General features: G+C 42.5%; 1 protein-coding gene across 1 annotated transcript in view; it reads left to right on the top strand.

Moving 5' to 3' along the window:
- Positions 1-27,306, top strand: part of LOC133126660 (voltage-dependent R-type calcium channel subunit alpha-1E) — a 122,602-nt gene that overhangs the window by 45,382 nt on the left and 49,914 nt on the right. The window contains exons 5-7 of the mRNA XM_061239002.1: positions 22,223-22,326; positions 23,210-23,374; positions 24,909-25,075. Of these exons, the coding sequence (XP_061094986.1) occupies positions 22,223-22,326; positions 23,210-23,374; positions 24,909-25,075 (436 nt within the window). The remainder of the gene's footprint in view (positions 1-22,222; positions 22,327-23,209; positions 23,375-24,908; positions 25,076-27,306) is intronic.

Here is a 27,306-nt window from a genome sequence, read left to right as displayed (position 1 = left end):
CAGGTCGATCCACTTGAATCCCTTCTAAAGAAAGAAGAGCACTGCTTCTAGGCCCAAGCCATTTGCAGAATTCATTTTGTTTCTGGTTTATTTTTGACGACACACCAGATGTCCAGTGTACAGTCTGTAATGCGTTTGAAAGGCGTCAGTACATGCTTGTCATTGTAAGTAAATCGGCGTCATCGTACAGACCAGCATGGCGAACATGGACATATGATGGTCTGTCACCATGTAGCACATCCACAGATTCCATTTGTATATTTACATGTGAAATTAAAACTAAAATACATATATTGTTTTTCACATACATATTTTGGGGTTTGAATCATGCGCAATAGGAGGCGGCAGGAGCAGCTGGGAGAAGTAGTGTAAGCTTATTTAAAGCTAGTAGTTAAATTTTATTCACACAGATAGTGTAAGGGGTGTAAAACAGTGCAGTGCAATGGTCCCAAGCATTCTGTCCTAATGACCCACTTCAAGGGCAAACATATTTACTGTGAGTCACATCTAGCATATGTGTAAAAAAAGATCATAATATCACAATAACTGCTTGTACACTATAACTGGCGTAACATCTGCAGTGTTTAATTTGGCTTGTCTCAAGGGTACAATATACAGTATACAGTATATAATAGTAACGGAAATATATATTAGAATTTTAGAAAAAGTAATAAAAGAACAAAATGTAATAATAATAGGTCATCACATGACCTTCCTCACAATTTGAGAGTGACTGCAGAGTCTATAAAGTGTGCTGACAGAGTGTAACTGTGCAAAAATGCCACAGAAATAAATGTGTACACATATTAGCTTTGTGGGCGCGGCCTTATGGTATCTGCTATTGATTTTAGGAAATACTGTTTAACCTCACTGCGACTGGCATAAAACCTTTTGAAAGATATCATGATTACATGAGTATAGGAATAATTATTTTGTTGATTTTGAGGAACTTCATCTAGGTCAGGTGCAGTTGTGAACTGGAACAGCTGTATAATCAGGGAACAAAACAGGGTTTTTAATGGTTAATTATACATTCTTTAAAAGTGTGTATGAAGAACCTGTGCTATAAAGCAATCAGTATATGCACATTACCACCACTTCTAACTCACTCACTCACTCACTCACTCACTCATTCACTCACTCATTCACTCACTCACTCACTCACTCTCTCATTCACTCATTCCCATTATCTCTCTCACAAACACACGTTCTCATCATTCGCTCTCCCTTTGTTTCCCCGACACGCATAGATACACATTAGAAAGAGCCTGTCAGGGGTTTCTGCCCTTATTAAGAAATGACTAAAGCTTATGAGATTTGGTGGTAATGGTGGATGAGTCATTAGTACCATTAGCTATTAGTGAGAAGGCATCTGTTTAGATTCAGAAATCGAGACTGTGAGGTCAGAGTAACTGTATTCGCACCATATGTTTCAGTAAGTGAGAAATTCCTCCTTTTAAAAGCATAATTATTAGGCTCCTGTACGTATCGATGGCTGGATGACAGTATGTCTCTACATGTCTCTGCTGCATCCAGTGAATATGCATGTGTGTCTCTGTGTGTGTTTGTGTATGTGCCTGGTTATGTGTGTTTGTGTGTGCTTTCGTGTCTATGTGTGTGTGTGTGTGTTTGCATGTCTATCTCTGTCTGTGTGTGTGTGTGTGTGTGTGTGTGTGTGTGTGTGTGTGTGTGTGTGTTTGAGCAGGTCTTCCAATACCAGATAAGCCCAGGGAGAGTACATTTCCACAGCGTGGTAACAGGGCAAAACTGCCTCATGTGCTGTGCAGCCAGCCAGAGTGGGAGGATAAGTGGATTGGCAATCGTGTCTAAAACCTGTTATCTCCTGGCTCAGGACCGTAGTGATTTAAATGTAAATTTAGTCCTGGTAATCTCAGGCCCAGTTACAAGTGGGTAGATACCCAGAATCTCAAGGAAGAAGAATACCCAGCCCTCAATGGCATTAATTGGCACCTTTGTTCCAGCAGGCTTCCTCCCCCTCTGTCAGACCGTGTGCAAATGGCTGTGTGCCCCTGCCTCTCCGGGTCCTCCTGTCACTGTGCTCTACCACACTCACAGGAGCGAACATCTACTTACAGACACTGATAAACACCATTCCACCTCTCTGTCACCCTTTCCCACTGATTAATGAACCTGATCTGAATAAGGTCCGCTTGAAGGAGCTACTGTAGCTTCGGTAGTGAATAAATCAATGAGAAAATGATGCTCCTGGATTCACGCGTTTGGCTGTGAGGGCCCCAGCCAGGTCCTTCTGCTGTGTTTACCACCTGCATGGTGTCCTCCCCAAAGCTGAGACTCTTTTGATTGCGGTGCCCTACTTATCTTGTGCTTTGGTTTTCATTGCTTTGACATACCGCAGCAGCGTTCAGAGTATTGCTAGCCGTTGGTACGCTTAGCAATTCCATATCATCTTGACACCCACCACACTGATGGATTGGCCCAGATGAAAAGAGACAAGTCTGTCGAAACCAAATTAGCGTCCTCCATTACATCTGCGGCTGTCACCAAAGCTCCTCCAGCACCAAAGGAAGTTCTGCTCCCAGCGGTGAGAGCATGCCGCTGCTTACTGAAATGCTGCAGGTGAACCTTGACCTGACGCTCGCGGGTTTGGAATATAATGGAACCATAGAGGTCTTGTCCTCCCCCGTTGTGTCCTGCATTATATTAGTTGTGTTTACAAGGCTGACACAGTGGCAGCCCTGAATATTCAGCAGGGCGAAGCACACCAAAGGAAACACCTGCCGAAAGCTGCAGGTGCCCAAAGAGCCGAATCATCCTGGAGGTACTCCGGTCTGGAAATCCCACGCCTCGCTCCCCGCTGGGTCTGTCGCAGTGATGTGTGAGTAAGCGCCCATCGCACTGAGGTATCTATGGAGACCAGACAGATAGCTGTCACAGTGTTCTGGCATATTTTACTGTCAGGTTTTTATATCCCCGCTATTTCTGAGCATTGTGTGGCTGGCAGGGACAGAGCTGTGATGGACTGGCTTTGGGGTCGGAATTAGGAGGGGGAGTCTTCGGTTTTCACGACCCTGCTGTCATTTACCCGACCTCGCAGACACGTAATGAGGGGAGGAAGAAACATGCTCTCCATTTGGTGATGTGACACCAGCCTCTTTTTTAATCCTCACAATGCCTGGTGTCACTTTCTCACCACTTTTGGGAGAGAAGAGTTTCGGAGGTGAGAGCTGATGAGATGTGCGATGCAGCCCCTGTGTTAATTACAGAGCCCAGCACGTGTCCCTCACTGGTGCAGGGTGAAGCCACAGGCCTGTATTTAGCCCATCTCCTCACACACTATCATTACCTCTCTGGGGGTACTACAGCGTAAAGAGCACTGCCGACATGAGGCTCCAGCGACTCGGAAAGGCACCGAGGGTGCTGGGCCGTGGAGCAGCCTTATGGGAAGGGCCTGTGATGTGTGCCCAAGCTAGGGTTTCCGCTTAACGCGTCGCCTCCTGCTCCAGCCGCCCGTCTCAGACTCGCATTTACTCTCCCCCGCCGCCATTTTAATGTTCTCCTGATAGACGCCCAGCGGTTGTGCTCTTTGAGGGTTCCTTCCCTGCGTCTCTAGTGGTGTTGCGTTATTGCTGTCCCCGCCGCGCCCCTGAACGTTTCGGCCCCCGAGGGCCCGCACGACACCCCGACGTGACAAAGGGACCCGGGGTCCCATCTGCTGTCTACTGCAGTGATTTGAGTGGACAGAGCAGAGGTGCTAGCTGCTCCCTCACTCCTCCGGGACAGTGACCAAACTGACATTAGTTAGCCCCCGCCAATCCCTATCTCCGAGCGATAGCACTTTTCATGACTCTGTCTTCACACTTTTGAATTTTATGCTGGAAAAAGATTTAAAAAGAAGATTAAAACCAATATATTTTAGCTGTGGTTATTTGATATGCATTTCAATGCTCATGCAAAGAGAAGAAGAAAACTTGAATAATACAGTATATGTGTATTTGTAGTTCCATAGCCAGAAAAAGTGACATGCTGGAATAAGTTGTGCTGCTGGTGTGTAGAGCTGGTTTTATAGAGGAAAGGAGAATTCCTTCCATTCTCTCTGCTTCTGTATTGGTAGTTAACAAGAATTATCTTGTTTTTGAAGATGATCTTTATGAGCGAAAAGCCGAACTGCAGCATCGTGAAATAGGCTGATCCTTCTGTTTTAGTCATACCTCTGTTCTTTGTTACATCGTGTTTTTTCATTATATAAATGGCCTTTAAACCAATAAGTATCATCTTCGTGAAAGGTGCACAGGAAATGGTTAATTTAATTCAGTCAGTGCATTTTTTTTTTTTGCTTCTCCATTTTGAACCCCTTTCAGATGCTTAGTGGCCTGAAATACAATATGAGGCATATATCCTGTTAAATTAAATATAATATGTTTGAAAAGGGCATATGTGGCAGGGCTCGGTCTGGAACAGGAAATAGGGCCAATCTGGGGCTACGCCTTCTTGACCGTCTGCTCCAGTGGAAAAGTGTGCTTTGGCTGAATACACTATTGTCCTGGGTTTCGGCTCCAATGTCACATGTCACATGACATCTCCGGGAGAGACAGAATAGCTGGACACAGGGAGATTTGATAATTATGGTTTTCATCTGCGTTTTATTTATTGAGAGAGGGAGGACTGGTTAAAAATAGTAAACTAACACAACAAGGTAATAATAAACCACAACACTAGTGACATGTGTCAGCCGGTTTTCATTCCTCTCTCTCTCTCGGTGTAACAATTACTGCTGCTGACTGTGAAAAGGAGCACACTTTTAAGCCATGAGCTCATTAGCTAACTCAGATGTGTGTGACCACTTAACCAGTAGTTGTGGCCTGAAATGGCCCTGATTTCCGGTCCCTGAATGAGCCCTGCCATGGTGTCATTTTCCCAGTGGTTAGTGCATCACCACCTCCATCGGTGATTTTAAGCAAAGCAGCACTTTTTAGTACACTATGTTCAAAACACCCTGAGGCGTGGTTGTTTGGTTCCCCCAGGAAAATACTCAGTGGAGGGGAAGTGCCTCAGTGCATAAGCAGTGCCAGTGTGAGGTGGTGAGCTGTAGTACTGTAGCCTGCGTCTGACCTGGGGAAAACATGACTGCATGATACCAATTTTGTTAAATAGCACTACTGCGCCTTTCTTCCCTTCCTTAGAGATCTGAGCCTGAGGTTCTATTGATTTTTCTCTTATGTTCACGGAGGTGGTCGTGAATTCAGTGGAGGTGCCGTGTCTTTGCTATTAATATCTGGGGAAAACCTTCAGACTACTATAAGGAATCTATACTCACTTTCAAGACCACAATGTTTTATTATGTGCTTCAAAGAAAAGAGGAGGCTGGTATTTCAGTATTTTAGTGTTTGTGTCTTTTCAATTGATGAGACGAATGAAGATTTGCTGCAGGGAGGCAGTGTTATTAATGGATATCACCACACAACATGACTTAAAATGTTCATATATGATGGTGTGTACTGATGGAGGAGCACAATTGTAGAGCACACCTCCAGTGCATCTGTCATCTGTGTGTTGTGTAGGACAATGTGGGCTGTTTTCACAGACACAGATTAAATTTAGTCCTGTATTAAATTCAGATTTGTATGGAGAATCTCCATTCAAAATGACATTTATTATTTGACTGGGCTTAATCTGTGTCTGCATAGCTGGACCTGTGTACTATAATGTGTAATGTAACCATAAGTTGTTATGAAAATGTTCAACATCTGAAAATCCCTTCTGAAGATTTAGCTCATCACTTTTTTTACACATATCATAGAAGGAAGTAATTTGCGTAGTAATATCTTTAGTGACTCTTGGCTCTAACCATAAGCCCTGTTTCATTTGTTTTTTTTTTTGGGGGGGGGGGGGGGATTGGGCTATGTCAGTGCATTCAAAGAGGAGGGGGAAGGATATACAGTGTTTTGGTTTAAGTGTGTTTGTTGCTGCAATTCTTCTCTTGACCGTTAAAAGTCAGAAATTACCTTATTGTTCCTTTAAATGGACTGATTTCCTGGGTCTTACTTGCAAGAGACAGGCTGTGTGTTAGCTAAAGTTCAGCAGCATATTTTAACTTTTTTCTGTTCACCACAAACGTCAGCGGTTTCAAAGGGTGTGTGGCAAACAAAAATTGCTGCTGATGGGGCCTGTTATAATACAGTAATCAATGTAATATTTGTTCTTACCTTTACAAATAAATCACAGGTAAGCAATGAATGAGCTAGCTTGCATTGTTAGACCTATGTCACCTTCATTTGCATTAAAAAGGTGTTGGTGGCAAACTAAATGGAAGGTTCATTCAAAATAATTCAACAGTAACTGTTTGCTGGAAACACAGTTTGCCGTGAGTGTTTGCTGTCTTGAATGCATGTAGGGTTCATCTTCACAGTGGGGTTGAATTTGCAATGACCCCAACAATCAACAAAGAAAGGTATTGAGATCAAAACACAGAAAGCGCAGTGGGGTATGAGGGCACAGTGCCACACACTTCCCCTTTGATTGCAGAGTACATCTCCTTTTGCCCACCCAGAGGCCTGCTATCACATCCTATTGTGTCATCATCCCACACAACGGTAGGTCCGCAGGAGATGTCAGAGCCCTGATGCAGGAAACCAAGTGAATGAGCTGTGTGTCCCCTGACAAGCTGAGTGATTTGTGCAACCTGTGGCTAAGGTCTTAGGCTTAGCTTTAAAAAGAAAATAGGACGACGATTGTCTTACAGCGGATGTTTTCCTGTGGGTAGCCTGCCCCATTTGGGAGATAGTAGTTCATCATGGCTAATTCTGGCAAAATGAGAGTTTTTATTAGTCTTATGCTGGGAGCCCTCAGATCTTTATTGTCAAGTGCCTTTTCCTAGTTCCTCTAAAATGTTTGGCCATTGTGGAGAAACCCCCAGTGCACACTCTATCCTAATAACTGTACACAATCCCAGTAACCTGGAGACACTATTTTCACAGAATAGCTGCAGCCTTAATAAAACACAGATGAGATGGAATGATTGAAGAATCCCTGGAGAGGAAGCTCTCTATGTTTCCTGCCAATCATAAGAGGTGTGTCTCTATACGTCTGTCAGAGGACCACAGCAGGCTAAATCATAGGAAATTAGTGCAGAATCATCAGTCTGGCAGCACCTCCTTGTTAGGAGCCTACAGTATGGTTTGCTTTCTTCAGTGCTGCTTGGCTGAACATGATAAAGATATTCTCCTGGTCACAGCACCTACTCTGATGGTGCTCTTGGGGTACTTCTACAGTACCCATGCCTTAGTGTGCCATACATAGGCCATAGTTGCAGGTTCTTACCCAGAGCAGCTTGTGTGCTGTATGTGACGTGCTCTGAATTCAGCACACAGCCTCCTTTCTGAGGCAGATAATAACCCAGAAATGCCCTGATGTTAATCTTACTGATGATGCATCTCAAACAGTTCTGTTGCACTTTATCTTGAAAATAGATCATTAACATTCACGCTGTAATTCCTAATTCATAGAGTTATGAATAATAGACACTGTAAAATGCAAATAGCATTTTTTATTTGCCTATGCAAGCATAAACGTATCAGTTTCATGCCAAGGACAGCTATTGTCATTAATGATGATTAGCTATTGTAGCGCTTTATTAGGAACACTTACTAATACTGGGTAGGGCCGCCCTTTATTCTGAAAACAGCCTCAATTTGTGGCATGGATTCCACAAAATGTTGAAAACATTCCTTCACAATTCTGTTCCATGTTGACATAAGGGCATCATGCAATTCCTGCCCATCTGCTGCAAATCTCCCATTCTACCACATTAGATCCGGTGACTGCGGCAGCCTGTAGCGTAGCATAAGCGGATTGTCTCCTGCTTAGTCTAATCAACTAGTAATGTAATGACTGAGAAGGCCTCTGAAGAACATTTCATGTTCATGAAACCAGTTTGAAATGACTTTTGCTTTGTGACATGGTGCATTATCATGCTGGAAGTAGCCATTAGAAGATGGGTACATTGTGGCCATGAAGGGATGGCACCAAATTCTGACGCTACTATCTGTATGACCAGGGTACATTTTTGTGCCCACCCCAGCTTTCTGTTCTTGGCTGACAGAAGTGGAACCCGACGTGGTCTTCTGCTGTTGTGGCCCATCTGCCTCAAGATTCGACGTGCTGTGCATTCTGAGATGCTTTTCTGCTCACTTTTCTGCTATAGCCTTTCTGTCAGCTCAAACCAGTCTGGCCATTCTCTGTTGACCTTTCTCATCAACTCTCATTCCATCTGCAAAACTGCCACTCACTGGATGTTTTTTGCACAACTCTTGAAACTGCTGTGCGTGAAAATCTCAGGAGATCAGGAGTTACAGAAATACTCAAACCAGTCTGTCTGGCACCAACAATCATGCCACGGTCATGCCATTACACATGCATTACACAAATGCATTAAGCATGAAATTTACAGTTAATGCATTTATTAACTACTAACTAATGTATTAGTTACCTGAATATGTGTACATTAACAAACCACTGGACAAACTTCTACTCAGTTAGCCATTAACAAATACATTAACTGTTTTTTTTTTTCATTCCAATATGAATTGCCATTAACTACTGTAGTTGTTAACAAACTAACTACTGAATTGTCAATATGTACAGCTTTGTTTATATATTGAATGAATGATGTAAAAATATATAAACAAAGCTGTACATATTGACAATTCAGTAGTTAGTTTGTTAACAACTACATTAGTTAATGCCAATTCAAGTGACCATATTAAGTGCTGCCCAACGTTCTCTGGATATATAGGATATACAGTGGTGTGAAAAAGTGTTTGCCCCCTTCCTGATTTCTTGTTTTTTTGCATGTTTGTCACACTTAAATGTTTCAGATCATCAAACAAATTTAAATATTAGTCAAAGACAACACAAGTCAACACAAAATGCAGTTTTTAAATGAAGGTTTTTATTATTAAGGGAGAAAAAAATCCAAACCTACATGGCCCTGTGTGAAAAAGTGATTTCTCCCCCTGTTGAAACATAACTTACCTGTGGTTTATCAAACCTGAGTTCAATTTCTCTAGCCACACCCAGGCCTGATTACTGCCACACCTGTTCTCAATCAGGAAATCACTTAAATCGGACCTGCCTGACAAAGTGAAGTAGACCAAATGATCCTCAAAAGCTAGACATCATGCCGAGATCTAAAGAAATTCAGGAACAAAAGAAAGTAATTGAGATCTATCAGTCTGGAAAAGGTTATAAAGCCATTTCTAAAGCTTTGGGACTCCAGCGAACCACAGTGAGAGCCATTATCCACAAATGGCGAAAACATGGAACAGTGGCGAACCTTCCCAGGAGTGGCCGGCCAACCAAAATTACCCCAAGAGCGCAGCGATGACTCATCCAAGAGGTCACAAAAGACCCCACAACAACATCCAAAGAACTGCAGGCCTCACTTGCCTCAGTTAAGGTCAGTGTTCATGACTCCACCATAAGAAAGAGACTGGGCAAAAATGGCCTGCATGGCAGAGTTCCAAGACGAAAACCACTGCTGAGCAAAAAGAACATTAAGGCTCGTCTCAATTTTGCCAGAAAACATCTTGATGTTCCCCAAGACTTTTGGGAAAATACTCTGTGGTCTGACAAGACAAAAGTTGAACTTTTTGGAAGGTGTGTGTCCCATTACATCTGGCGTAAAAGTAACACCGCATTTCAGAAAAAGAACATCAAACCAACAGTAAAATATGGTGGTGGTAGTGTGATGGTCTGGGGCTGTTTTGCTGCTTCAGGACCTGGAAGACTTGCTGTGATAAATGGAACCATGAATTCTGCTGTCTACCAAAAAATCCTGAAGGAGAATGTCTGGCCATCTGTTCGTGACCTCAAGCTGAAACGAACTTGGGTTCTGCAGCAGGACAATGATCCAAAACACACCAGCAAGTCCACCTCTGAATGGCTGAAGAAAAACAAAATGAAGACTTTGGAGTGGCCTAGTCAAAGTCCTGACCTGTATCCTATTGAGATGCTGTGGCATGACCTTAAAAAGGTGGTTCATGCTCAAAAACCCTCCAATGTGGCTGAATTACAACAATTCTGCAAAGATGAGTGTGCCAAAATTCCTCCACAGCGCTGTAAGAGATTCATTGCAAGTTATCGCAAGCACTTGATTGCAGTTGTTGCTGCTAAGGGTGGCCCAACCAGTTATTAGGTTTAGGGGGCAATCACTTTTTCACCCAGGGCCATGTAGGTTTGGATTTTTTTTCTCCCTTAATAATAAAAAAACTTCATTTAAAAACTGCATTTTGTGTTGACTTGTGTTGTCTTTGACTAATATTTAAATTTGTTTGATGATCTGAAACATTTAAGTGTGACAAACATGCAAAAAAATAAGAAATCAGGGCAAACACTTTTTCACACCACTGTACTTTGTGAGAAACAGGGGAAGGAGACAAAAAGCACACTGATGGACAAATAGCCGGATGTGAGTGGTACAGACAGGCTGTAATGGATGTGTGGCTCAGGTGGTAAAGACTCACAGTCAGGAGCCTGACCGATGCCTGCTTACAGAGCGCATAAGTGGTGGGTGTCCAGTGGATCAGACCAGCCAGGGCAGAGGGGGATGAGGCATGCTGCCAGCCAGAGACCCACAGTCATCAGTGTAGGCTATTTGCTTTATGATCTGAGTTTCCATTGCAGAGTTCCCATTGTTCCATCTGTGTTACATTATGCTATCCGCAATGCTAATGAAACAAAGCCCACAATGCACTGCGCGCTTCTGTCACCATCTTCCCTGCTTTAATTGTGTGTTTTATTCAGCTCTCATCAGCGAAAACTTCAGAAAATGCGTCACCGATGCTCTTTAGCATTTAACTGCTCTCTTATGCTTAAGTCAATCTGGGTTAGAGTGTCTGTTAAATGAATGTAATTTTACGTTATGGCTCAGTTGAGAACTGCACTGGCATGAAGTGATTTGGTGTGGTGTCAGGATGGCTTTGTTTAGACCCGGGCTTGTGGCTGAGTACCAGCTCCGCTCGATGATGAAATGCACATTTACACTCAAACAGCCAACTGGAGGTGTGTGTCACCCTGCCTCACCCACCACGGCCAAATCAAGTCACTTTCCAGAGTGGGTGGGCTCAGCAGGACAAGCAGGAAGAGTGGTGGATTCATTTCCTGTGCATCATATTTGCATTCCATTAATAAATCAATGGCCCTGTCTGTTGCGTAAGTTTTCCGGGGTGTGGTAAATGTCATCCCTTTCTCAGTGACAACCACGCAGCAGTGAGGAATTCCGCTGTAGTTACAGATGGCTAATGGATCCCACCCCGCTCGGGGAGGGAGCTCACGGGATGAAGCAGGGAGACGTAGGGAGAGGGGGGGGGGCTTCTTCAGCCCTCCCCTGATGAGCCACAAGTCTCTTTTAACTCTGCGGGAGCGCAGTTGTGCGAATGAGGCTGTGGGATTAATCCGGCGCAGGTCCGCCAGTCAGAACTGCAAATGTCAAATGGGACAGCTCTTCCTTGTGCCTGAAGCGTCACACAGCGACTGCGTGCCCAGAAAAAACCTGATTCCTGAGACAGGTCAAACTAGGCAGAGACTCGTATGTGCCCTGTGTAACCCTGTGCACTGTGTTACTCTGTGTTCTGTGTGACTTGTTCTCTGTGTAACTCTGTGTAACTCTGTGTAACTCTGTGTTCTGTGTGACACTGTGTAACCATATGCTCTGTGTAACACTATGTGTCTCTGTGCCATGTGTAAGCCTGTGTTCTGTATACCTCTGTTGTGACCCTGTGCTCTATGTAATTCTATGTTGGGCGGCCTGTAGCCTAGTGGTTAAGGTAAATGACTGGGACACGCAAGGTTGGTGGTTCTAATCCCGGTGTAGCCACAATAAGATCCGCACAGCTGTTGGGCCCTTGAGCAAGGATGGGGCAAGGCCCTTAACCCTGCTCTGCTCCAGGGGAGGATTGTCTCCTGCCCTGTGCACTGGGTAACTCTGTAACTCTGTGCCATGTGTAAGCCTGTGCTAGCTGGGCAGGAGAGGCTGTGTGTCTGTGCACCAGATGGAGGGAGAGGGATCCTCCCGGCAGGAGCGCCTCTGACCTGCAGGTTCTCCTTTCACCTCCCCGCAGGCTGGCAGTACTACAAGCACAGACACCCCTCCCATTTCTGCTGTCCTTTACCCACCAACAGCTCACACACACAGCAGAGACAGAGCTGCTTTTATTATTCACAAAGCCCACCACTACAAAATTAACACCAAAAGCAAGACTCCTCAGAATAAATAGATGTTTGTTTTGTTTATTAAATGGCACCACATGTAGTCGGCACCTGTTGACATAGCCTGAGGTCTGATCAGGAAAGAGCAGCTACTGTAAGGGCAGAGGGTGACCCAGGCTGGGCTGTCTTCACACAACCCGGCTGCCGAGCTCAGAGAGCTGGCACACAACGAGAGTGCCTAGAGTGACATTCTCACGCCAAAAACATTATCCGTCCCATCAGGCCAGAATGTGCATCAGCTCGTCTGCTTAGATGCTGTTTGGGCTTTCCTATTTTGCATTGTGCATTGCGATTTTTGAATTTTACCCTTTTTATGCCTTCTTATTTGCTGTAGAAATAGTTATTTACTGTTATAGCTATTAATAATGATAACAGTAAATGTAAAATGATGTAATGTTATGTAAAATTAATTCAGTTTTTACAAAAATAATACATATACTGTTTGAATTTTAAACATATAAAAGTCAGATGTGGCTGGGATATTCAGTAACGGAACGTTTTTTTACTCTGTTATTGCTCTATAGTCAAAGTGAGCTATACTGAATTATCTAATTTCATCTTTACTGTCTGCATACAGTATAGCAGAATGTTACATTTAATTTTCCTTCTGTTTTATCACAGTTGTGCTAATAAGCTTGTTGATCAGAGGTGATTGTTTCTTTGAAATGTCACCATAATGCAGATTGTTTGATGTTAGTGGTGAAAGGGCCAGAGGAGAAGGGCCAGACTGGTCAAAGCTGACAGGAAGGTGACAGTAATGCAAATAACCAACCATTGCAACTGTGGTATGCAGAAGAGCATGTCAGTCAAACCTCTGAAGCGGATAGGCTACAGCAGTAGAAGATACGTAAAAAAAAAAAAAAAAAGACTAATACATACCTAATAAAGTGCTCACTGAGTGTAGATACTGTGGATTATCACGTGTGATTAGCAGTTATTCCGACAGTTCAACAGCAGGGCAGTATTTTGTCTTCTCATACTTGGAGACGACTTGAAATAATACTGGGAGATGATAAACACGGTACTTTTACTTAAATATATAAGGCTCCCCTTTTTGCTATCTGTCTGTTTATTACCAGGTCTGTATTAGGTGTGTGACAATTAGCTAAGTGTTTGCTCTTTAGCCAGGATGAATAATTGATTTGGTGGTGTCTGAATGATTCATAAGCCATCTGGCACAAAACAGCACGCCAGTGTGAGATGGGCCGTCATCAAAGCGGATTTTCTGTATGGTTTGTGAAGAGAAGGTCTGTAATGAGGAAGAACTGCGCACAACTGGCACATCCTCCGTGCTACTCTCCTGTCATCTCTTCACTGTCGCTGATCAGTGCAGGGCGTTGTAAAGGCTTCAGACAGAAAAGAGGTCTCCTCAAGAAACCATCTCCAGGAAATCTTCCTTGATATTAGTCAGCGCTAACACTAGTATCACATAATATTATAATATACATAATTATATAATTATACGTAATATAAGACCACAGGGGGTAGTGGGCATGTTTACTGTACCACTCGGTCGGATTCTACAAATAGGGCTGACTAAAAAAGCCACAGAGGGTACAAATAACTGATTGTTTTAGATGCCTGCAGTTTATTGTGCCGTTTAACTGTCAATGAAGACAAGATATATGAAGTAATATCAATGAAGACAAACACAAACTGGGAATTAGAATTTGTATCCAGCGTAGGCATTTTGTGGAGAGGCTGGGTGGTGAGTGGGGGTAAGAGGAGGGGCACTTTTCCCTCTGCAGTTTGGAATCCCCAGTTGTAATTGTAGGCCTGCTCCAACGCTGTGACGCACTCCCATCAGTTTGGGAGGGCACACTGAAGCGCTTGCGACCGGTTTCTTTTCAGTGCAGTTCACCAGCTGAACTGTGCAACAGGCATCCCAATCCTCTCACCTGCTATTGAGTGATGAGTTATTAGTGTACAGTTTATCCTCATATGTTCAGACCTCTTGCTAGAAAGTAAAGATGCAAGGCAACTTACTAATTCATGAAAAACTGTACTCGGTGTAGTAAATGTTCACTGCTCCTTTACAGCATAATTACATGGTTTTATGAGTACTTAAGACCCTGTGCAATAGAATTTAACATTTTAAACATGTATATTATAAAGAACCAATGACAATAAATACTATGTATCACATGCCAGGCGACGCCTCTGGGAGGGACAGAACGGCCTGACACAGGAAATGCAGTGATTCCGGTTTCCACCGGCATTTTATTTACCAATACAGCCCACGTTCATTTCATAAACAATTAGCAATCATTTTCTCCTTTCCCCTCACGTGTTCTGGGTAAAAATAGTAAACTGAAACAATGAAGATAAAACAAACCCAACAGCTTTGAATGCTTTTCAGTTTTTCAGCTTGCATTGTGCCAGTTTGTTTGCCCCCTCGATCTTGCTCTCTCTCTCTTGCTCTCACTCTCTTTCTCTCTCGATCTTACTCTCTCTCTTGCTCCTGCTCTCTCTCTCACTCTATCTCTCTTTCTCTATCTCTCTCTCTTTCTCTCTCGATCTCTCTCTTTTGCTCTATCTCTCACTCTCTCTCTTGCTCTCTCGCTCTCTCTTGCTCTATCTCTCACTCTCTCTCTTGCTCTCTCTCTCTCTCTCTCTCTCTCTCTCTCTCTCTCCCTCTCTCTCGGTGTGCTTGATTATGGGACAGATACCCTCTGTGGAAAGATGCACTTCTTTTAACCCTGCGCTGGTGAGGCAACACAACCCAGGTCAGCGAGTTGATGTGGCTCCAGGCCAGGGGTGCCTGGATTACTCCTTCTACCAGCCCCACCACAATCAGATACAAAGTCCTTCTTTTGAGATTTTTACTTTGTAAATAATGTTTCGTACTGCCTACTTTATGAGAATTTTGCTTTGTATTTTAAGAACTTGTTTTTAAAATACGATGTTTTGTCAATTTACTTGAATTTTTTTTTTTTTTTCCACTACTGCGGTGTTGGAAAACTGTCCCATTAAAGGAATATGTTCATATGCCTGTTTGTGACTTTGACTACTACAGGAACTGTACAGGCTTCATGGTTTGTTGCATAAGCAGCTGCCATTTTAGTTAAATGTAGGGGGAAATTCTTTCATCCTCTTTTCTAGACTTGCATGAGAGATACTGTTTTACTCAGTTTGTTCCCCTATATTTTCTTGTGAAAGGCTCTTTGTTAATGATATATCTTCCATGCCCTCTCTGCCAAATCCAGAGTGATGAAGATAACATAAAAGAACACAAAAGTGCCTGAACGAGTGCCATGTTATGGTTGAAATCCTTTAATTAATCATGTTTATATCCTCACTGACACTCGGTTGCTCTCAGGGCAGTAGCGGACATTGATCTTGAATCAGACCTTAAAGAGACTTGTCAAATTCAGTCGGACTATTTTAGGGGAGAAGATTCCTTGATGCGTGATATCTGTAAGTTGGGAACATTAATTTCCTTCATCAGTAAAGTGTAGAAGTGTTGTCATTGAGTTCTGGCTCGTTGTGAAGGAAGCGTCAGTGCTTTGTCCTGATGCAGGCTGTGTGCTCTGTTTCCATCATACGGTTACAGGGCATGCACTGCAGTGTTTGGCCAGATTGTGGCCCCGCATTGATTTTTAGATCTTTCTTGCCTACCTCCCACTGTTTGCTCTCAGTATTTTAGACTGCAATATTATGTGCCAATATTATTTTATTTACTGTACTGTTTTATAAACATACCATGCTTAGCATTCCATTACCTCCCTGGAGATCATTGAGTGCAAGTAAATAAAATAGTGAGAAAGTAATTGAAAATCCTTTAATTTTGTTGAGCTCAACATAAATATGAATTGTTTTATGTGGGCACATTGCACTGGTGAAAAACAGAAAACATGGTCACATTTAGATGTTAGCTTCAGGAACACAGTGGAAAAGTTATGAGACTGACTTTATGACTAAATATGACTTTTTACTCATGATCACCATACAACATGCATTTGTGAATCTCATGAGTTTAATTGGGAGTATGGAAATATAACTGACAGCTTATTGCTGTAGAATTGTACTATACCTTCACACTGATTGGCATACAGATGATTTTTGTGTCTGTACTGCTATTAATCTATTTTACATTATTATTATCATCTGCATATCACACTCAGAAAATAGCTTCTGCATAATGAATACATGCAAATGGCAACCAACTAGAGGCCTAGAAGTGAAATTTAAACAATGATTTAGACTTTTTGTCAGCACTTTATTATGGAAATATTGGAAATACGGTGATATTATAAAGTCATGTTGAGGAAGCAGAGCTGGTTTGGTCCTGTATACTGGTCTATAGAAGCAAAAAGCTTAAAGGATCAACCAATCTTCTCCATAGCATCAAACTTCGCAAAGACTTCACAATGACATGACTTTATTTCAAGTGGAGGAGCACAAATGTGTTTAAATCAGGCTGTGCTCGTAAATTTAGCTACTCCACCTCCATTCCTGCATGGGCATGTCTGCTATTTTAATACCTGTCTGAAGTCTTAATTAAAATCAACCGTGCAAGTGTCTTGACACCCCAGATGTGACTAATCTTTGTGGCAGCATGGTTCTAGTTCTTGTGACTAAAAATGGATCCATGCATCATATACAGCTCATGATTAAAAAGCTGTGCTAAAGTGTCAGCCCTGAGAAAATGAATAGCACACGATTCTCCTATTGTCTAACAAAATGCCAGAGGTGAACAAACCTCAGCCTAGTGTCCACAAAAGATGATTTATGATTTTAGCAGCAATGTGTTTATGTGTTGGATAGGAGGTGATATCTGTGGTGTAGTGCAGTGATTTTGTTTTCACAACCATGGTAGGAGGCTTGGGGGGTTTAAGAAATTGCAATATGGGAAACATTTGGATGACGTGTTCCAGACACACAGCATGTAGCTCACCCACGCAATATTAGTACTGTTATTAAAAAGAAACGAGGGTAATAAATGAGCCATGGACTTGTGCTGTGTCTCTTTATAGCCTCTTCAGGGACACACCCGCAGTGGCTACACACCTTTTGATATCCCTGAGCCCCCACAAAGCTCTTGGGCTCATGCCAATGTTCAATCTCCTGTTCAATGTTTTACTTGCTCCTGACCCGAAAATCGATCAAGGTCTGCCATCTTTAAGGACATTCCAACACCTTAAATGTTCCTTCCTGGAGCTAGAAGTAGAATTCTCAATCTTTCCATTAAGCAAGAAAACGCCTGCGCATCCTTTGCGAAAGTATTTTTTTGGAAAGTCTGATGTATAAATGATCAACCTGTGGACCCACCTCTCATTACATTACATTATTGGCATTTGGCAGACGCTCTTATCCAGAGCGACGTACAGTTGATTAGACTAAGCAGGAGACAATCCTCCCCTGGAGCAATGCACGGTTAAGGGCCTTGCTCAAGGCCCCAATGGCTGTGCGGATCTTATTGCGGCTACACTGGGATTGGAACCACCGACCTTGTGTGTCCCAGTCATTTACCTTAACCACTACGCTACAGGCCGCCCCCCACCTCTCCCCATCTTCCACGTCTGTAAGTGACGTGGCTTCAAACTGACATTTGAAGGAGCAAGGGCAGTCCATTCCTCCTGGTCTGTCGCACCTTCTGTTTATCCCTCCTCTTCCTCTGCACTAATGTGCTTGATACTGATTCTTTTAGTCATGACCAATGTTACATCTCACTAAAGCAAAAAAACTAAAAACAAAGGAACAGCGCCGCTTTTTAGACATTGGTAAAACGTCATAAGGTATTCACCGAGTCTTTCTGAGTGTGTACACATGTCTGGGAAGCCACAGAGCCGCAGAGCTGGAGTGGCTCCTGATGAGGACCGCTCTGCCTGGTGGGCTGTGCATGGGCCTGGTGAAGCAGGCAGAGCCTGCTGCCGAGCAGCCTGGCCGAGCAGCCTGGCGGCCTGCTCCGGACACGGACAGACTGCTGTCCACCTCGCTGCCAACCCCAAAAACTCCAGGCTTTAACCCTTGTATTGTGTTAAGGGTAAAAAAAATGACCCGCCACTATGTTTAACAGCAGAGAAAACCCCCTAAATTGTCTTTTTTTAACTTCTTTTAATTTGATGATAAAGTTTGTGATGAGTGACAGGTTTTTTTCTTCATGCACAATAGATTTGGGGTTTAAAAATGTAGTAAGCTGCTTCATTTTAAGGGTTTAGTGCAGGCTGGTGATTTTTAACCCTAAGGACAAGGGGAGGATATAGAATGTGAAGACTACACAAGGGTTAATGTAAACGTTTAGCTTAAACAATATCTGCAGATCATTTTAGACCAAAAAGCTGAAAAGCTGACGTTTAGCTTGCAGTGTGGACAAACAGTTTTGGACAAAGCTGCATTATTGTCCACGAAATGCATATTGTACAGCACATGATGTATATGTTCATGTGTCCAGTGTCATGCTACACTATAGCGTAGTACACCATACGCTATCATATTGCATCATATCCTCCATGTCCTATGAGTTAAATTTCCTTTGATGTATTACTGTAATTATGTTTTTTTTTCCCCCATACCTAGTTGCTCCACGACATATCAGTCTATTATCTTCCTCTGGAGTCAGAGGGGCCGGGCGCAGATGTGTCAGTTTTGGCATGAAAATTATATAGGAGATGGCCTGGCTCTTTCATCTGTGGAAATCTGAGTTCCTTACAGGCCTGTGTGGAATGAGGTGATGGGCAGAAATAAATGAGGGGAAACCAGTGTATGTGTAACCTATGGCTCTTCTTGGAGATCTGCCATCCTGTAGGTGTTCATTTTAACCCTGTTTTGGCACGCCTAATTCTTCTAATTAGAACAGAATGAGATTTCTAGCTGTGGAGTGAGGTGTGCTTTGATAGGGTTGGTGTGAAAACCTCCAGGAATCGGGTTGGGCAGCCCTGGTGTACGCAGAGGTCAGAGGTCATTCTTGCTTCTTGTGGTGGAATAAAGGGCAATGGGCTAGGGCAGAGCGGAAGGGTCACAGCAGTTTGGTGGATATTCTGTCCATAAAACCAGCTAAATTATGCAGTGGATGTATTCTTCTGCCAATGGCAATCAATGGGAATTGTAGAACCTTGTTACCAGGGAATAATATTTTATGTTTTTAACATTTATTTGACAAGAAAGTCCCCTGAGATGAAAACAAATAAATTTCTTTCTTCAGGGAGACCTGACCAAGACAAGACTACAAAAAGGAAAATTTACACAATTCAGAGACATAGTTAAAAAAAGTAAGTGTAAGTTTAAAAAAGGTGAAAATTGCACAATTCATTAATTCAGTGGATCTCATTCAGCCGCTAATTACTGTGCCAAACTAGGGTTGAAATGAACACCAACAGGATGGTGGATATCTAAGAAGAACCCTGGGTTACACATTACAGAGTGAATGGATGTTCAGAACATTGTGAGCTAACACGGTCTTACGAACACGGAACTTGAGTAGTTATTTGTAATTTTTTGTATTGGTCCAATTCACATCAAACAAAGTGTTTTAGTGTCTGGGATAGGCAATAAACAACCATAAACATAAACCGCATCCCTCGGGAGAAAAACTACCATTGCACGAACGTTAACTTCTGGTGGAAGTAGCTGCTTCCCCATGTTCTGTTCTCCGTCAGGGATAATTGTTCAGCTAATTACCCGGGAGAAAATGAGGGTTGGATTTGGATTTGAGTGCCAAATTTGATCATCCCTGCCCTAGGCTGAGAGAGGATGACAGAATGAGACAGTTATTTTCTTTGGATGAGGAAAAGTGAGATGAAAATATTCAGAAATAGTTTTGCAATGAATATGACAAGTGTACACCACAGTTGTCTCTTCTGGTCACCAATAGACCAGGGTACCATGGCCTGGGAGGACTCACTCCAACACATCTCAGATTAGCCTAATAGGAAGCACATCAAGCAAAGGACAATATTTGCATTTTATAATGAGCTGCTCCACACGTGTTCCTTATCCTGATGGTTTCCTATTGAAAGTGTGCGGACTGTACCATTTGCAGGGGGGGGGCTCCATGCCTGGGGACATCTGTGTCCTTAAGCACCATTCATATCACACCTTTAATTTGGATTAGAAATGCCCATTTCACACTTCTGCACGGGATTGTCAAGTGGATCATTATTTGCCTTGTAATCACTGTTATTACTGACTCTGCTCTCATTACTTGTGTGTAGCACAGCTGTTGTTGTGGTACTTTTTCAGTCATGGTTTTAGAGGGCTTTGTGTTTTCTGTGGTATTGATTCTTTCTGTTTTCCTCATATTTGTGTAGTTAATGAATTCAGTGCTCACTTTTCTCTGCTCTCGTGTAGGTGGTGTAGGAGTCTAACAATGTTTGATTTTCAAAATATTTGATTACATTGCAGTACTATATGCTGTATCTATGTATGTAGGAAGCGCATGTTGTAATCCTTACCACCACCTCAGTATAAGAGGACACAATGCTCCATATGTATATTGATACTCATGACAAATCTGTGGACATGAGCTACTGAATGGCATGTCCTGTTAGGACACTGTTACAGCATATCCGGAATTGTGTAGTGTGTAGAAGTGTGTTCTGCGCCGATGCCAACTGTGGCTGCTACCCCACAGGACAGTTGTTCTCCTTGCTCTCCAGCTATCTCCTGATGACCACAGTCATGTAAAAGCTACACATTAAATGGCCTCTTTTGAATAGTTGTGTGTTTGACTAGAGGACTGAACAGTGAAATGAAGAGCTTGAGCATCTTCGTGCTCTTCAGAAATAGGAGGCATTTTTTGGAATGCCCTATACACCTATATCAGACTTTTATTAGTTACGATGGTTAACTCATGCGTCAACATTATCTACATACTGTGCTGAACTTATTCAGAATAGTAGCAAATCCAGTTTCTGTCCTAGTTTTCAAATGCTGTATATACTGTACAACAGAGACACTGTAAACTATTTCTGCCATAATGTGTAACTCGCTTGTTGATCTGTGTGCCCTGTTATTTAGTGTTTAAACTGGTGCTTAGGCCTTTGCTTGAGGCTTCATGTCTCAATGGTCACAGAGTGCTTCTTCCTGGCCTTGGAGGAGCAGCAGTTCTTATGATCTTAATAGCTCTTGTTGTTCCCTGCCTCCTACACACTCAAAACAAGGGCACCTCCGCATTACAGTATCTCTCTCTCCCTCCCTCCCTCATGTTTCTCTGCTGTCGTGTGTAACTCACAGACTGAGCCCACCCCACCCCACCCTATCTGCCATCTGCCTCCCCCCCTCACACCACCTCTACAGCAGGGTGTGCCAGTGTGTGTGATGCCATAATATTAGCTACTATTCACGTCTGACAATTAATTGTGAATTACTACATCTCTACTACTCTCATTGTAAGTTATGTTTTGTCGGGGGGGGGGGGGGGGGTCACTCTCTGGGGTTTCTTCTCTCTGTGCCTCACGGAAGTGTTGGCTATATATTTTTCTATGGCGATATACTATTTACTGATGTACAGTTCAGTGTACATTTCTACTGTATATCACATAATTTCTGCACAGAGGATGAAATTATCATGCTTGAAAATATGAAGAAACATATTCTGAAACTAATGTTTGAACATTTTGTCTTTAAAAAACTGTTAAGCCATTAAACTTTCATGAAACATTGGCAGCATGTATGAAATAAGTGATAATGGGAGACAGGGAATCATGGTATTGTGATAATCACATGGGTAAACAGTGCAATGAGAAGCATCTCATCTGTTGGTGAAGGTTTTTTGCTGTGTTGAATCTTTGGAGAACTGACCTTGGTTATTTGCTGCAGGCACCAACACCAGCACAACTAAATTAGGATCCTATCCTTCAAAGCTATGAGTTTACATCTATAACCTGCTTACTTGACAAACAATTGAGAATGGACTGCTGCTTCAGGATGTGTTGATAATACAATGTTAATCTGTTAATAGTGTGTGATGAAGTGTTAATTAATTTTTATATTCAATTAGCACATGACTAACCTCTCTGTTCTGCTTTGCCCGCAGGATTTTGGCCACAGCCGAGTCTCATATGAACATCCCAGTGGACCTGCGGACCCTACGGGCTGTACGAGTGCTCAGACCCCTCAAACTGGTCTCGGGGATCCCCAGTAAGTGATTTAATCCTGTAATCCTGTAGGTCACAGGAGTCACTGTAAGAGAATGCGTATGAAGAAAAAAAATCAGTCTAAAATCAACTCTGATAAAGAGGTAGATATCGTCATTATTTGACGCTTAGAAACTGTCTTAGTCAATTTAGTGCTGATAATCTTGACACATACTTGAATATGCATCAGTGTCTCTGCATTGTACAGAGGGGTCCTTGCAGTCGGTGGAACAAAGCCACTGTTGTCATATACACTCACCGAGCACTTTATTAGGAACATTTATACTTTATGACACATACTTATTCATGTGATTATCTAGTCAGCCAATTATGTGGCAGCAGTTCAATGCATACAATCATGTAGATACGGGTCAGGAGCTTCAGCTAATGTTCACATCAACCATCAGAATGGGGAAAAATGTGATCTAAGTGACTTTGACTGTGGAATTATTGTTGGTGGCAGACAGGGTGGTTTGAGTATCTCAGAAACTGCTGATCTCCTGAGATTTTCACGCACACTAGTCTCTAGAGTTTGTTAATGGTAGACGCCAGAGGAGACTGGCCAGACTGGTCAAAGCTGACAGGAGGGTGACAGTAATGCAAATAACCACACATTACAACAGTAGTATGCAGAAACTGAACACACAACGCATCATAACTCTAAGTGGATAGGCTACAGCAGTAGAAGTAAAAAAAATAAGTCTAATAAATATCTAATAAAGTTCTCGGTGAGTGTAAGTCACAGTGTCCATTCTGACAATCCTTGAATTTGGTGGTCATTGATGATGGAAGTGCTCGCTGGTGGCACTGCTTCATCAGGAAATGTCCAGTGTTGAAGAAGCTGAATGCTATGCTATGCTGTGAGGTATTGGTGTGTTTGTGTGCAGGTCTGCAGATCGTGCTGAAGTCCATCATGAAGGCGATGGTGCCACTGCTGCAGATCGGACTCCTCCTCTTCTTTGCCATCCTCATGTTCGCCATTATCGGTCTGGAGTTCTACAGTGGAAAGCTCCATAAAAACTGCACGCCCAACACCACTGTATACATCCCTGGTAAGGGCGCATGGCTGGATGGTGCCACCTATTGCCTGACAATATCAGCAGCCTACTGAAAACGGGCCGGAGATTGCTAGTTAGGACAGACCAGAAATTACAGCAATCCAGTATTTGGGCAAACTTGGATTATTTTAGTTGAGTCAATGTTGGTGGTCAATGGTGGCGTGTTCTTGATAGGCATTTCTGTTGCAGGTGTGCAAACCTAATGTTAGCCCATTGATATAAATCACATTGGTCCAACCGGGACATGTTTACAGGCCTCACCTGGGTCATGTGCACTGGCAAGTAGTTAGTTGTAGCAGGATCCTTATGATTTCTCTGGTTTTGTCCCACGACTATTATGCTTGGTCTAACTGTCTAATGGCATAGCCCAGGACTGAGCTGGAAGTATCCATGATGCAGGATGCACGCCTTTGCTAATGTCAGACTGCTTGGCTATGAGCTTTTGGTTTTCTTGGTAACTTGCGCAGAGTAGTTACTGTACTACTGTACAGTACTGTCTGCCCCTTCTATTACATACTAGTGTTACAGTGCGTGAACTGTTACATATGTAATGTACTCACCTCAAACTGACTTGTTAAGGCATGGGCCAGGGCACCATGTGCCTCCGCCACCTCTAAATAGTCATTTTCAATAAATATTAATTCCAGACAATAACAGGCGACACATCCATGCTGTGTCTTTCTGTGTGTCTTTACACAGAATGACATTGATGCTCAATGGCTTTTGTTGACTGTTCCGCTTCTGTTAGGAGACATAAGGAACATTGGAATACTGGGTATGGTTGCACCTGTTAGGTTAATCCAAGCAAACAGTGAAATGTGCCAAGACGTAGGGTGGAGTATGTTGTTAAGTATGAACGTATTACAAATTATTAACAGGCAGGAATAAACATCAGCCTCAAGGCTTCTAAATGGCATTTTGTTTGCACTGAGATTTATTTATATGAGATGTTCGTCTCAGGGTTTTTCAGATGAGGGTTTTGAGTCAGTTCAGATAAAATCATGAAATAGCCAGTTTTCCAAAATGTGATCTCAAGCAGCTTATGTTAAGGATATGAATAAATTCACATGATCCTATGAACCATCTGCTTCCACACATTCCCAGCACATAAGTGTCATGTGTTGCTGAAAGTATAGTCGTATACAATTTGTATTTATACAGTAGATGTGTGTATACATATAGTAGTATATATGAAATGTTACAATAGAATACACAGTTGTATATCTTACACTATTATGTGCATTGAATGGTTTATAATGTGTGGATTTAAATCAGACCTATATTTGAATGGAAAATTGAGTGACAGGAACATAAGAGTAAGTGTACAGATTTTTGTTGTTGTCTGTAATTTCAAAATGATGATGATGATGATTATTGTTATTATCATTATCATCATTATTATTGTTATTGTTGTTGTTGTTGTTGTTGTTGTTGTTATATTATTATATAAGGCTTTTATCCAACCTACTTGAAATAATAATTTTTTTGTTGTTATCTTTTTGTTGTTGTCCAGAGAGTGAGATTGAAGAATTTAAGTTTCCCTGTGGGTCAAGAAGCTGTCCTCCCAATTACAACTGTAGCGAAAACTGGATCGGACCGAATGATGGAATCACCCAGTTCGACAACATCCTTTTTGCCCTGCTGACTGTCTTCCAGTGCATCACCATGGAGGGCTGGACGACTGTGCTCTACAACGTGAGTCCTAACGTCATCTGGGGGATGACACATCACACCTATTACCTCCTCAGTCCTAATGAGCCTTCAGTGGTTTTTTCTGTACACTCTACCATCACTGACCTGAAGGGAATAGTGCTCTTCAATAGCAAGAGTCATTGCTCATGAGCAGTGATTGTCTGCTGTGATTCAAACAAAGTGTAATACTCATCCCTCATTACACACTGCGCAGCATAGCAGCCTTGTGTAAGATGAGGGTTATGCTTGGCAATTAACTCCACAGAAAAGACCATGAAGTGAGAACAGGTGATGTATTGCACTAACCTATAGCATCTATTTCACTGCTGAAAAAATGCTTTCTACTACACAAGTCACCTTCAAATTTTTCACTCAGTTACATCACAAATGCATGCACCCATTCTCTTTGCAATGTTCTGCAGACGAGGCCATTTTTAACAATGTACTCGGAGGGCAGCGGAGATGCCAAATCCGCAACATGTCATTGTCAGTTACACTCATGGTTTGCAGTGCACCAACTGAAACAATGCTAGGATATTTTAATATTCAAGCCAAAATTGTTGGTGTATGGGAAATAATTGAAGCTGCTTAAGATATGCAAAGGGCAATGCTCCCTCTGCTGAAACAATTGTGTACCTTGCACCTGAAACCTCATTAGATTCCTGGAATATTACATTTTAATATCACAATGTAGCAATTTCAGGGTATGAACATTATTATTTTATAATTCGGTGTAATCCAACCAAATGGCCCGTCTAAGACGATGATGATCTCATCTCCAATTAGATTCTCACTCTCCGCCCTGTGCCTTGTTCATTTTTCCGCTCATTTTATTTTCCTTGAAATGGTGGGGAATGTCTCTGTGACATTATTTCACAGTGTAAAGGAAGAGCAGGTTGGAGTCACACTCTGTGAATCATACAGATCATATGCATCAGCCTACACCTCAGTGTTCCTCATAGCTCAGTATTAACATCACCTGTAGGATAGAGTAACTTTGCAAAATGTTTTTTAGGCATATTTATGCCTTTATAGTTGGGCTCCTAATGTAATGTCCGACAAAACAAAAACTAGCATTTGGGCCCATTTTGGTGGGACAGAAATGAAATCAACTTTTGTACTACTGCTACATGACAGGCTTTCTGGAGGGTTACATTGCTCAGCTTTTGTTATAAAGATTGTTGTCATAGTCCTCTGAAGCCAATGTTCTATTGCAGTCATTTCTAGTTTGGGTCATACATGGACAGTTGAGTAATTCCCTAACCCTGTCAGATAAAGGCCCAATTCCACGAAACACAATCACATTTCCTCCCCTTGCTGCAAGGCAAATCAGTTTTCATTATACGGAAATATTTCTTCTCCGCACACACACACCTCCGCCTCCACAACCTTCCACCTCTGTGAGAATTTTAGTGTATGTTGTCAGAATAGCTGCAGTGGAGAAATAAAGGCTGTTTGGACTGATAATCTCGTATCAGAGCTGAGGAGGGTGAGCAGTGAGCTGGGGAAATGTAAGTGAAAAGCAACAAATAGGAGCGTGCGCTCTTCACATGGTTTGGGATTCTCTTTATTATTTAATAACAACAACCAAGTAGGTGTACAATGAAAATGATATCCCTGGCTGCCTTCAGATGTTTGAAAAGGGTCAGAGTCAGTGCACCTGTGGGCTGCATTTTATCCCCCATATATATAAAAAAAGAATTATACAGACCGGCCGATTTCTTATGTACCAAGAATAAGAGACCTAGTCGAAGCCAAATACCGCAGTGCATCGTTCCCATTTTTTGCATCGTGAGGCAAATTTGTTGTTTGTGTTCTATCAATTTTAAATGAATTGAATAGGAGTAAAAGGCGACAGGCATGCAGCGTACGCCTAATCTCCCAGGCGGTTGATCTGCTCTCCGTTAATTTAAGTTGAAATTGGCGGCTTCAGTCCAGGCAGCGTGCGAAGAATAGTGCGCTGGGACGTGGCGGTGGAGACTGGAGAATTAATTCAGCTTTCAGTTTCTGTAGAATGAGGAGTGCGCAGACAGTCCAGCGGCCCAGACTGTCTGTAAATCAGTGTCAGCTGGCGCATTTTACCCCTCTGAAAACACCGGCCCCCTTGCTTAGCTCTTTTGGCAGACTGACAGACCGAAGGAGAGAATTTAAGGAAGGGCAGGATATAGGAGGAGATATTGAAATCAGGTGGCGGAGCCTTAGGAGAGTGAAGATTGTGGAGAGCTGGGTTTCAT

The sequence above is a fragment of the Conger conger genome, chromosome 4 (genome assembly GCF_963514075.1).
Source record: "Conger conger chromosome 4, fConCon1.1, whole genome shotgun sequence".
NCBI classification, from domain to species: Eukaryota; Metazoa; Chordata; class Actinopteri; order Anguilliformes; family Congridae; genus Conger; species Conger conger.
Note: the sequence above shows the minus strand (reverse complement) of the source record. Positions and strands in the feature narration are given on the sequence as shown.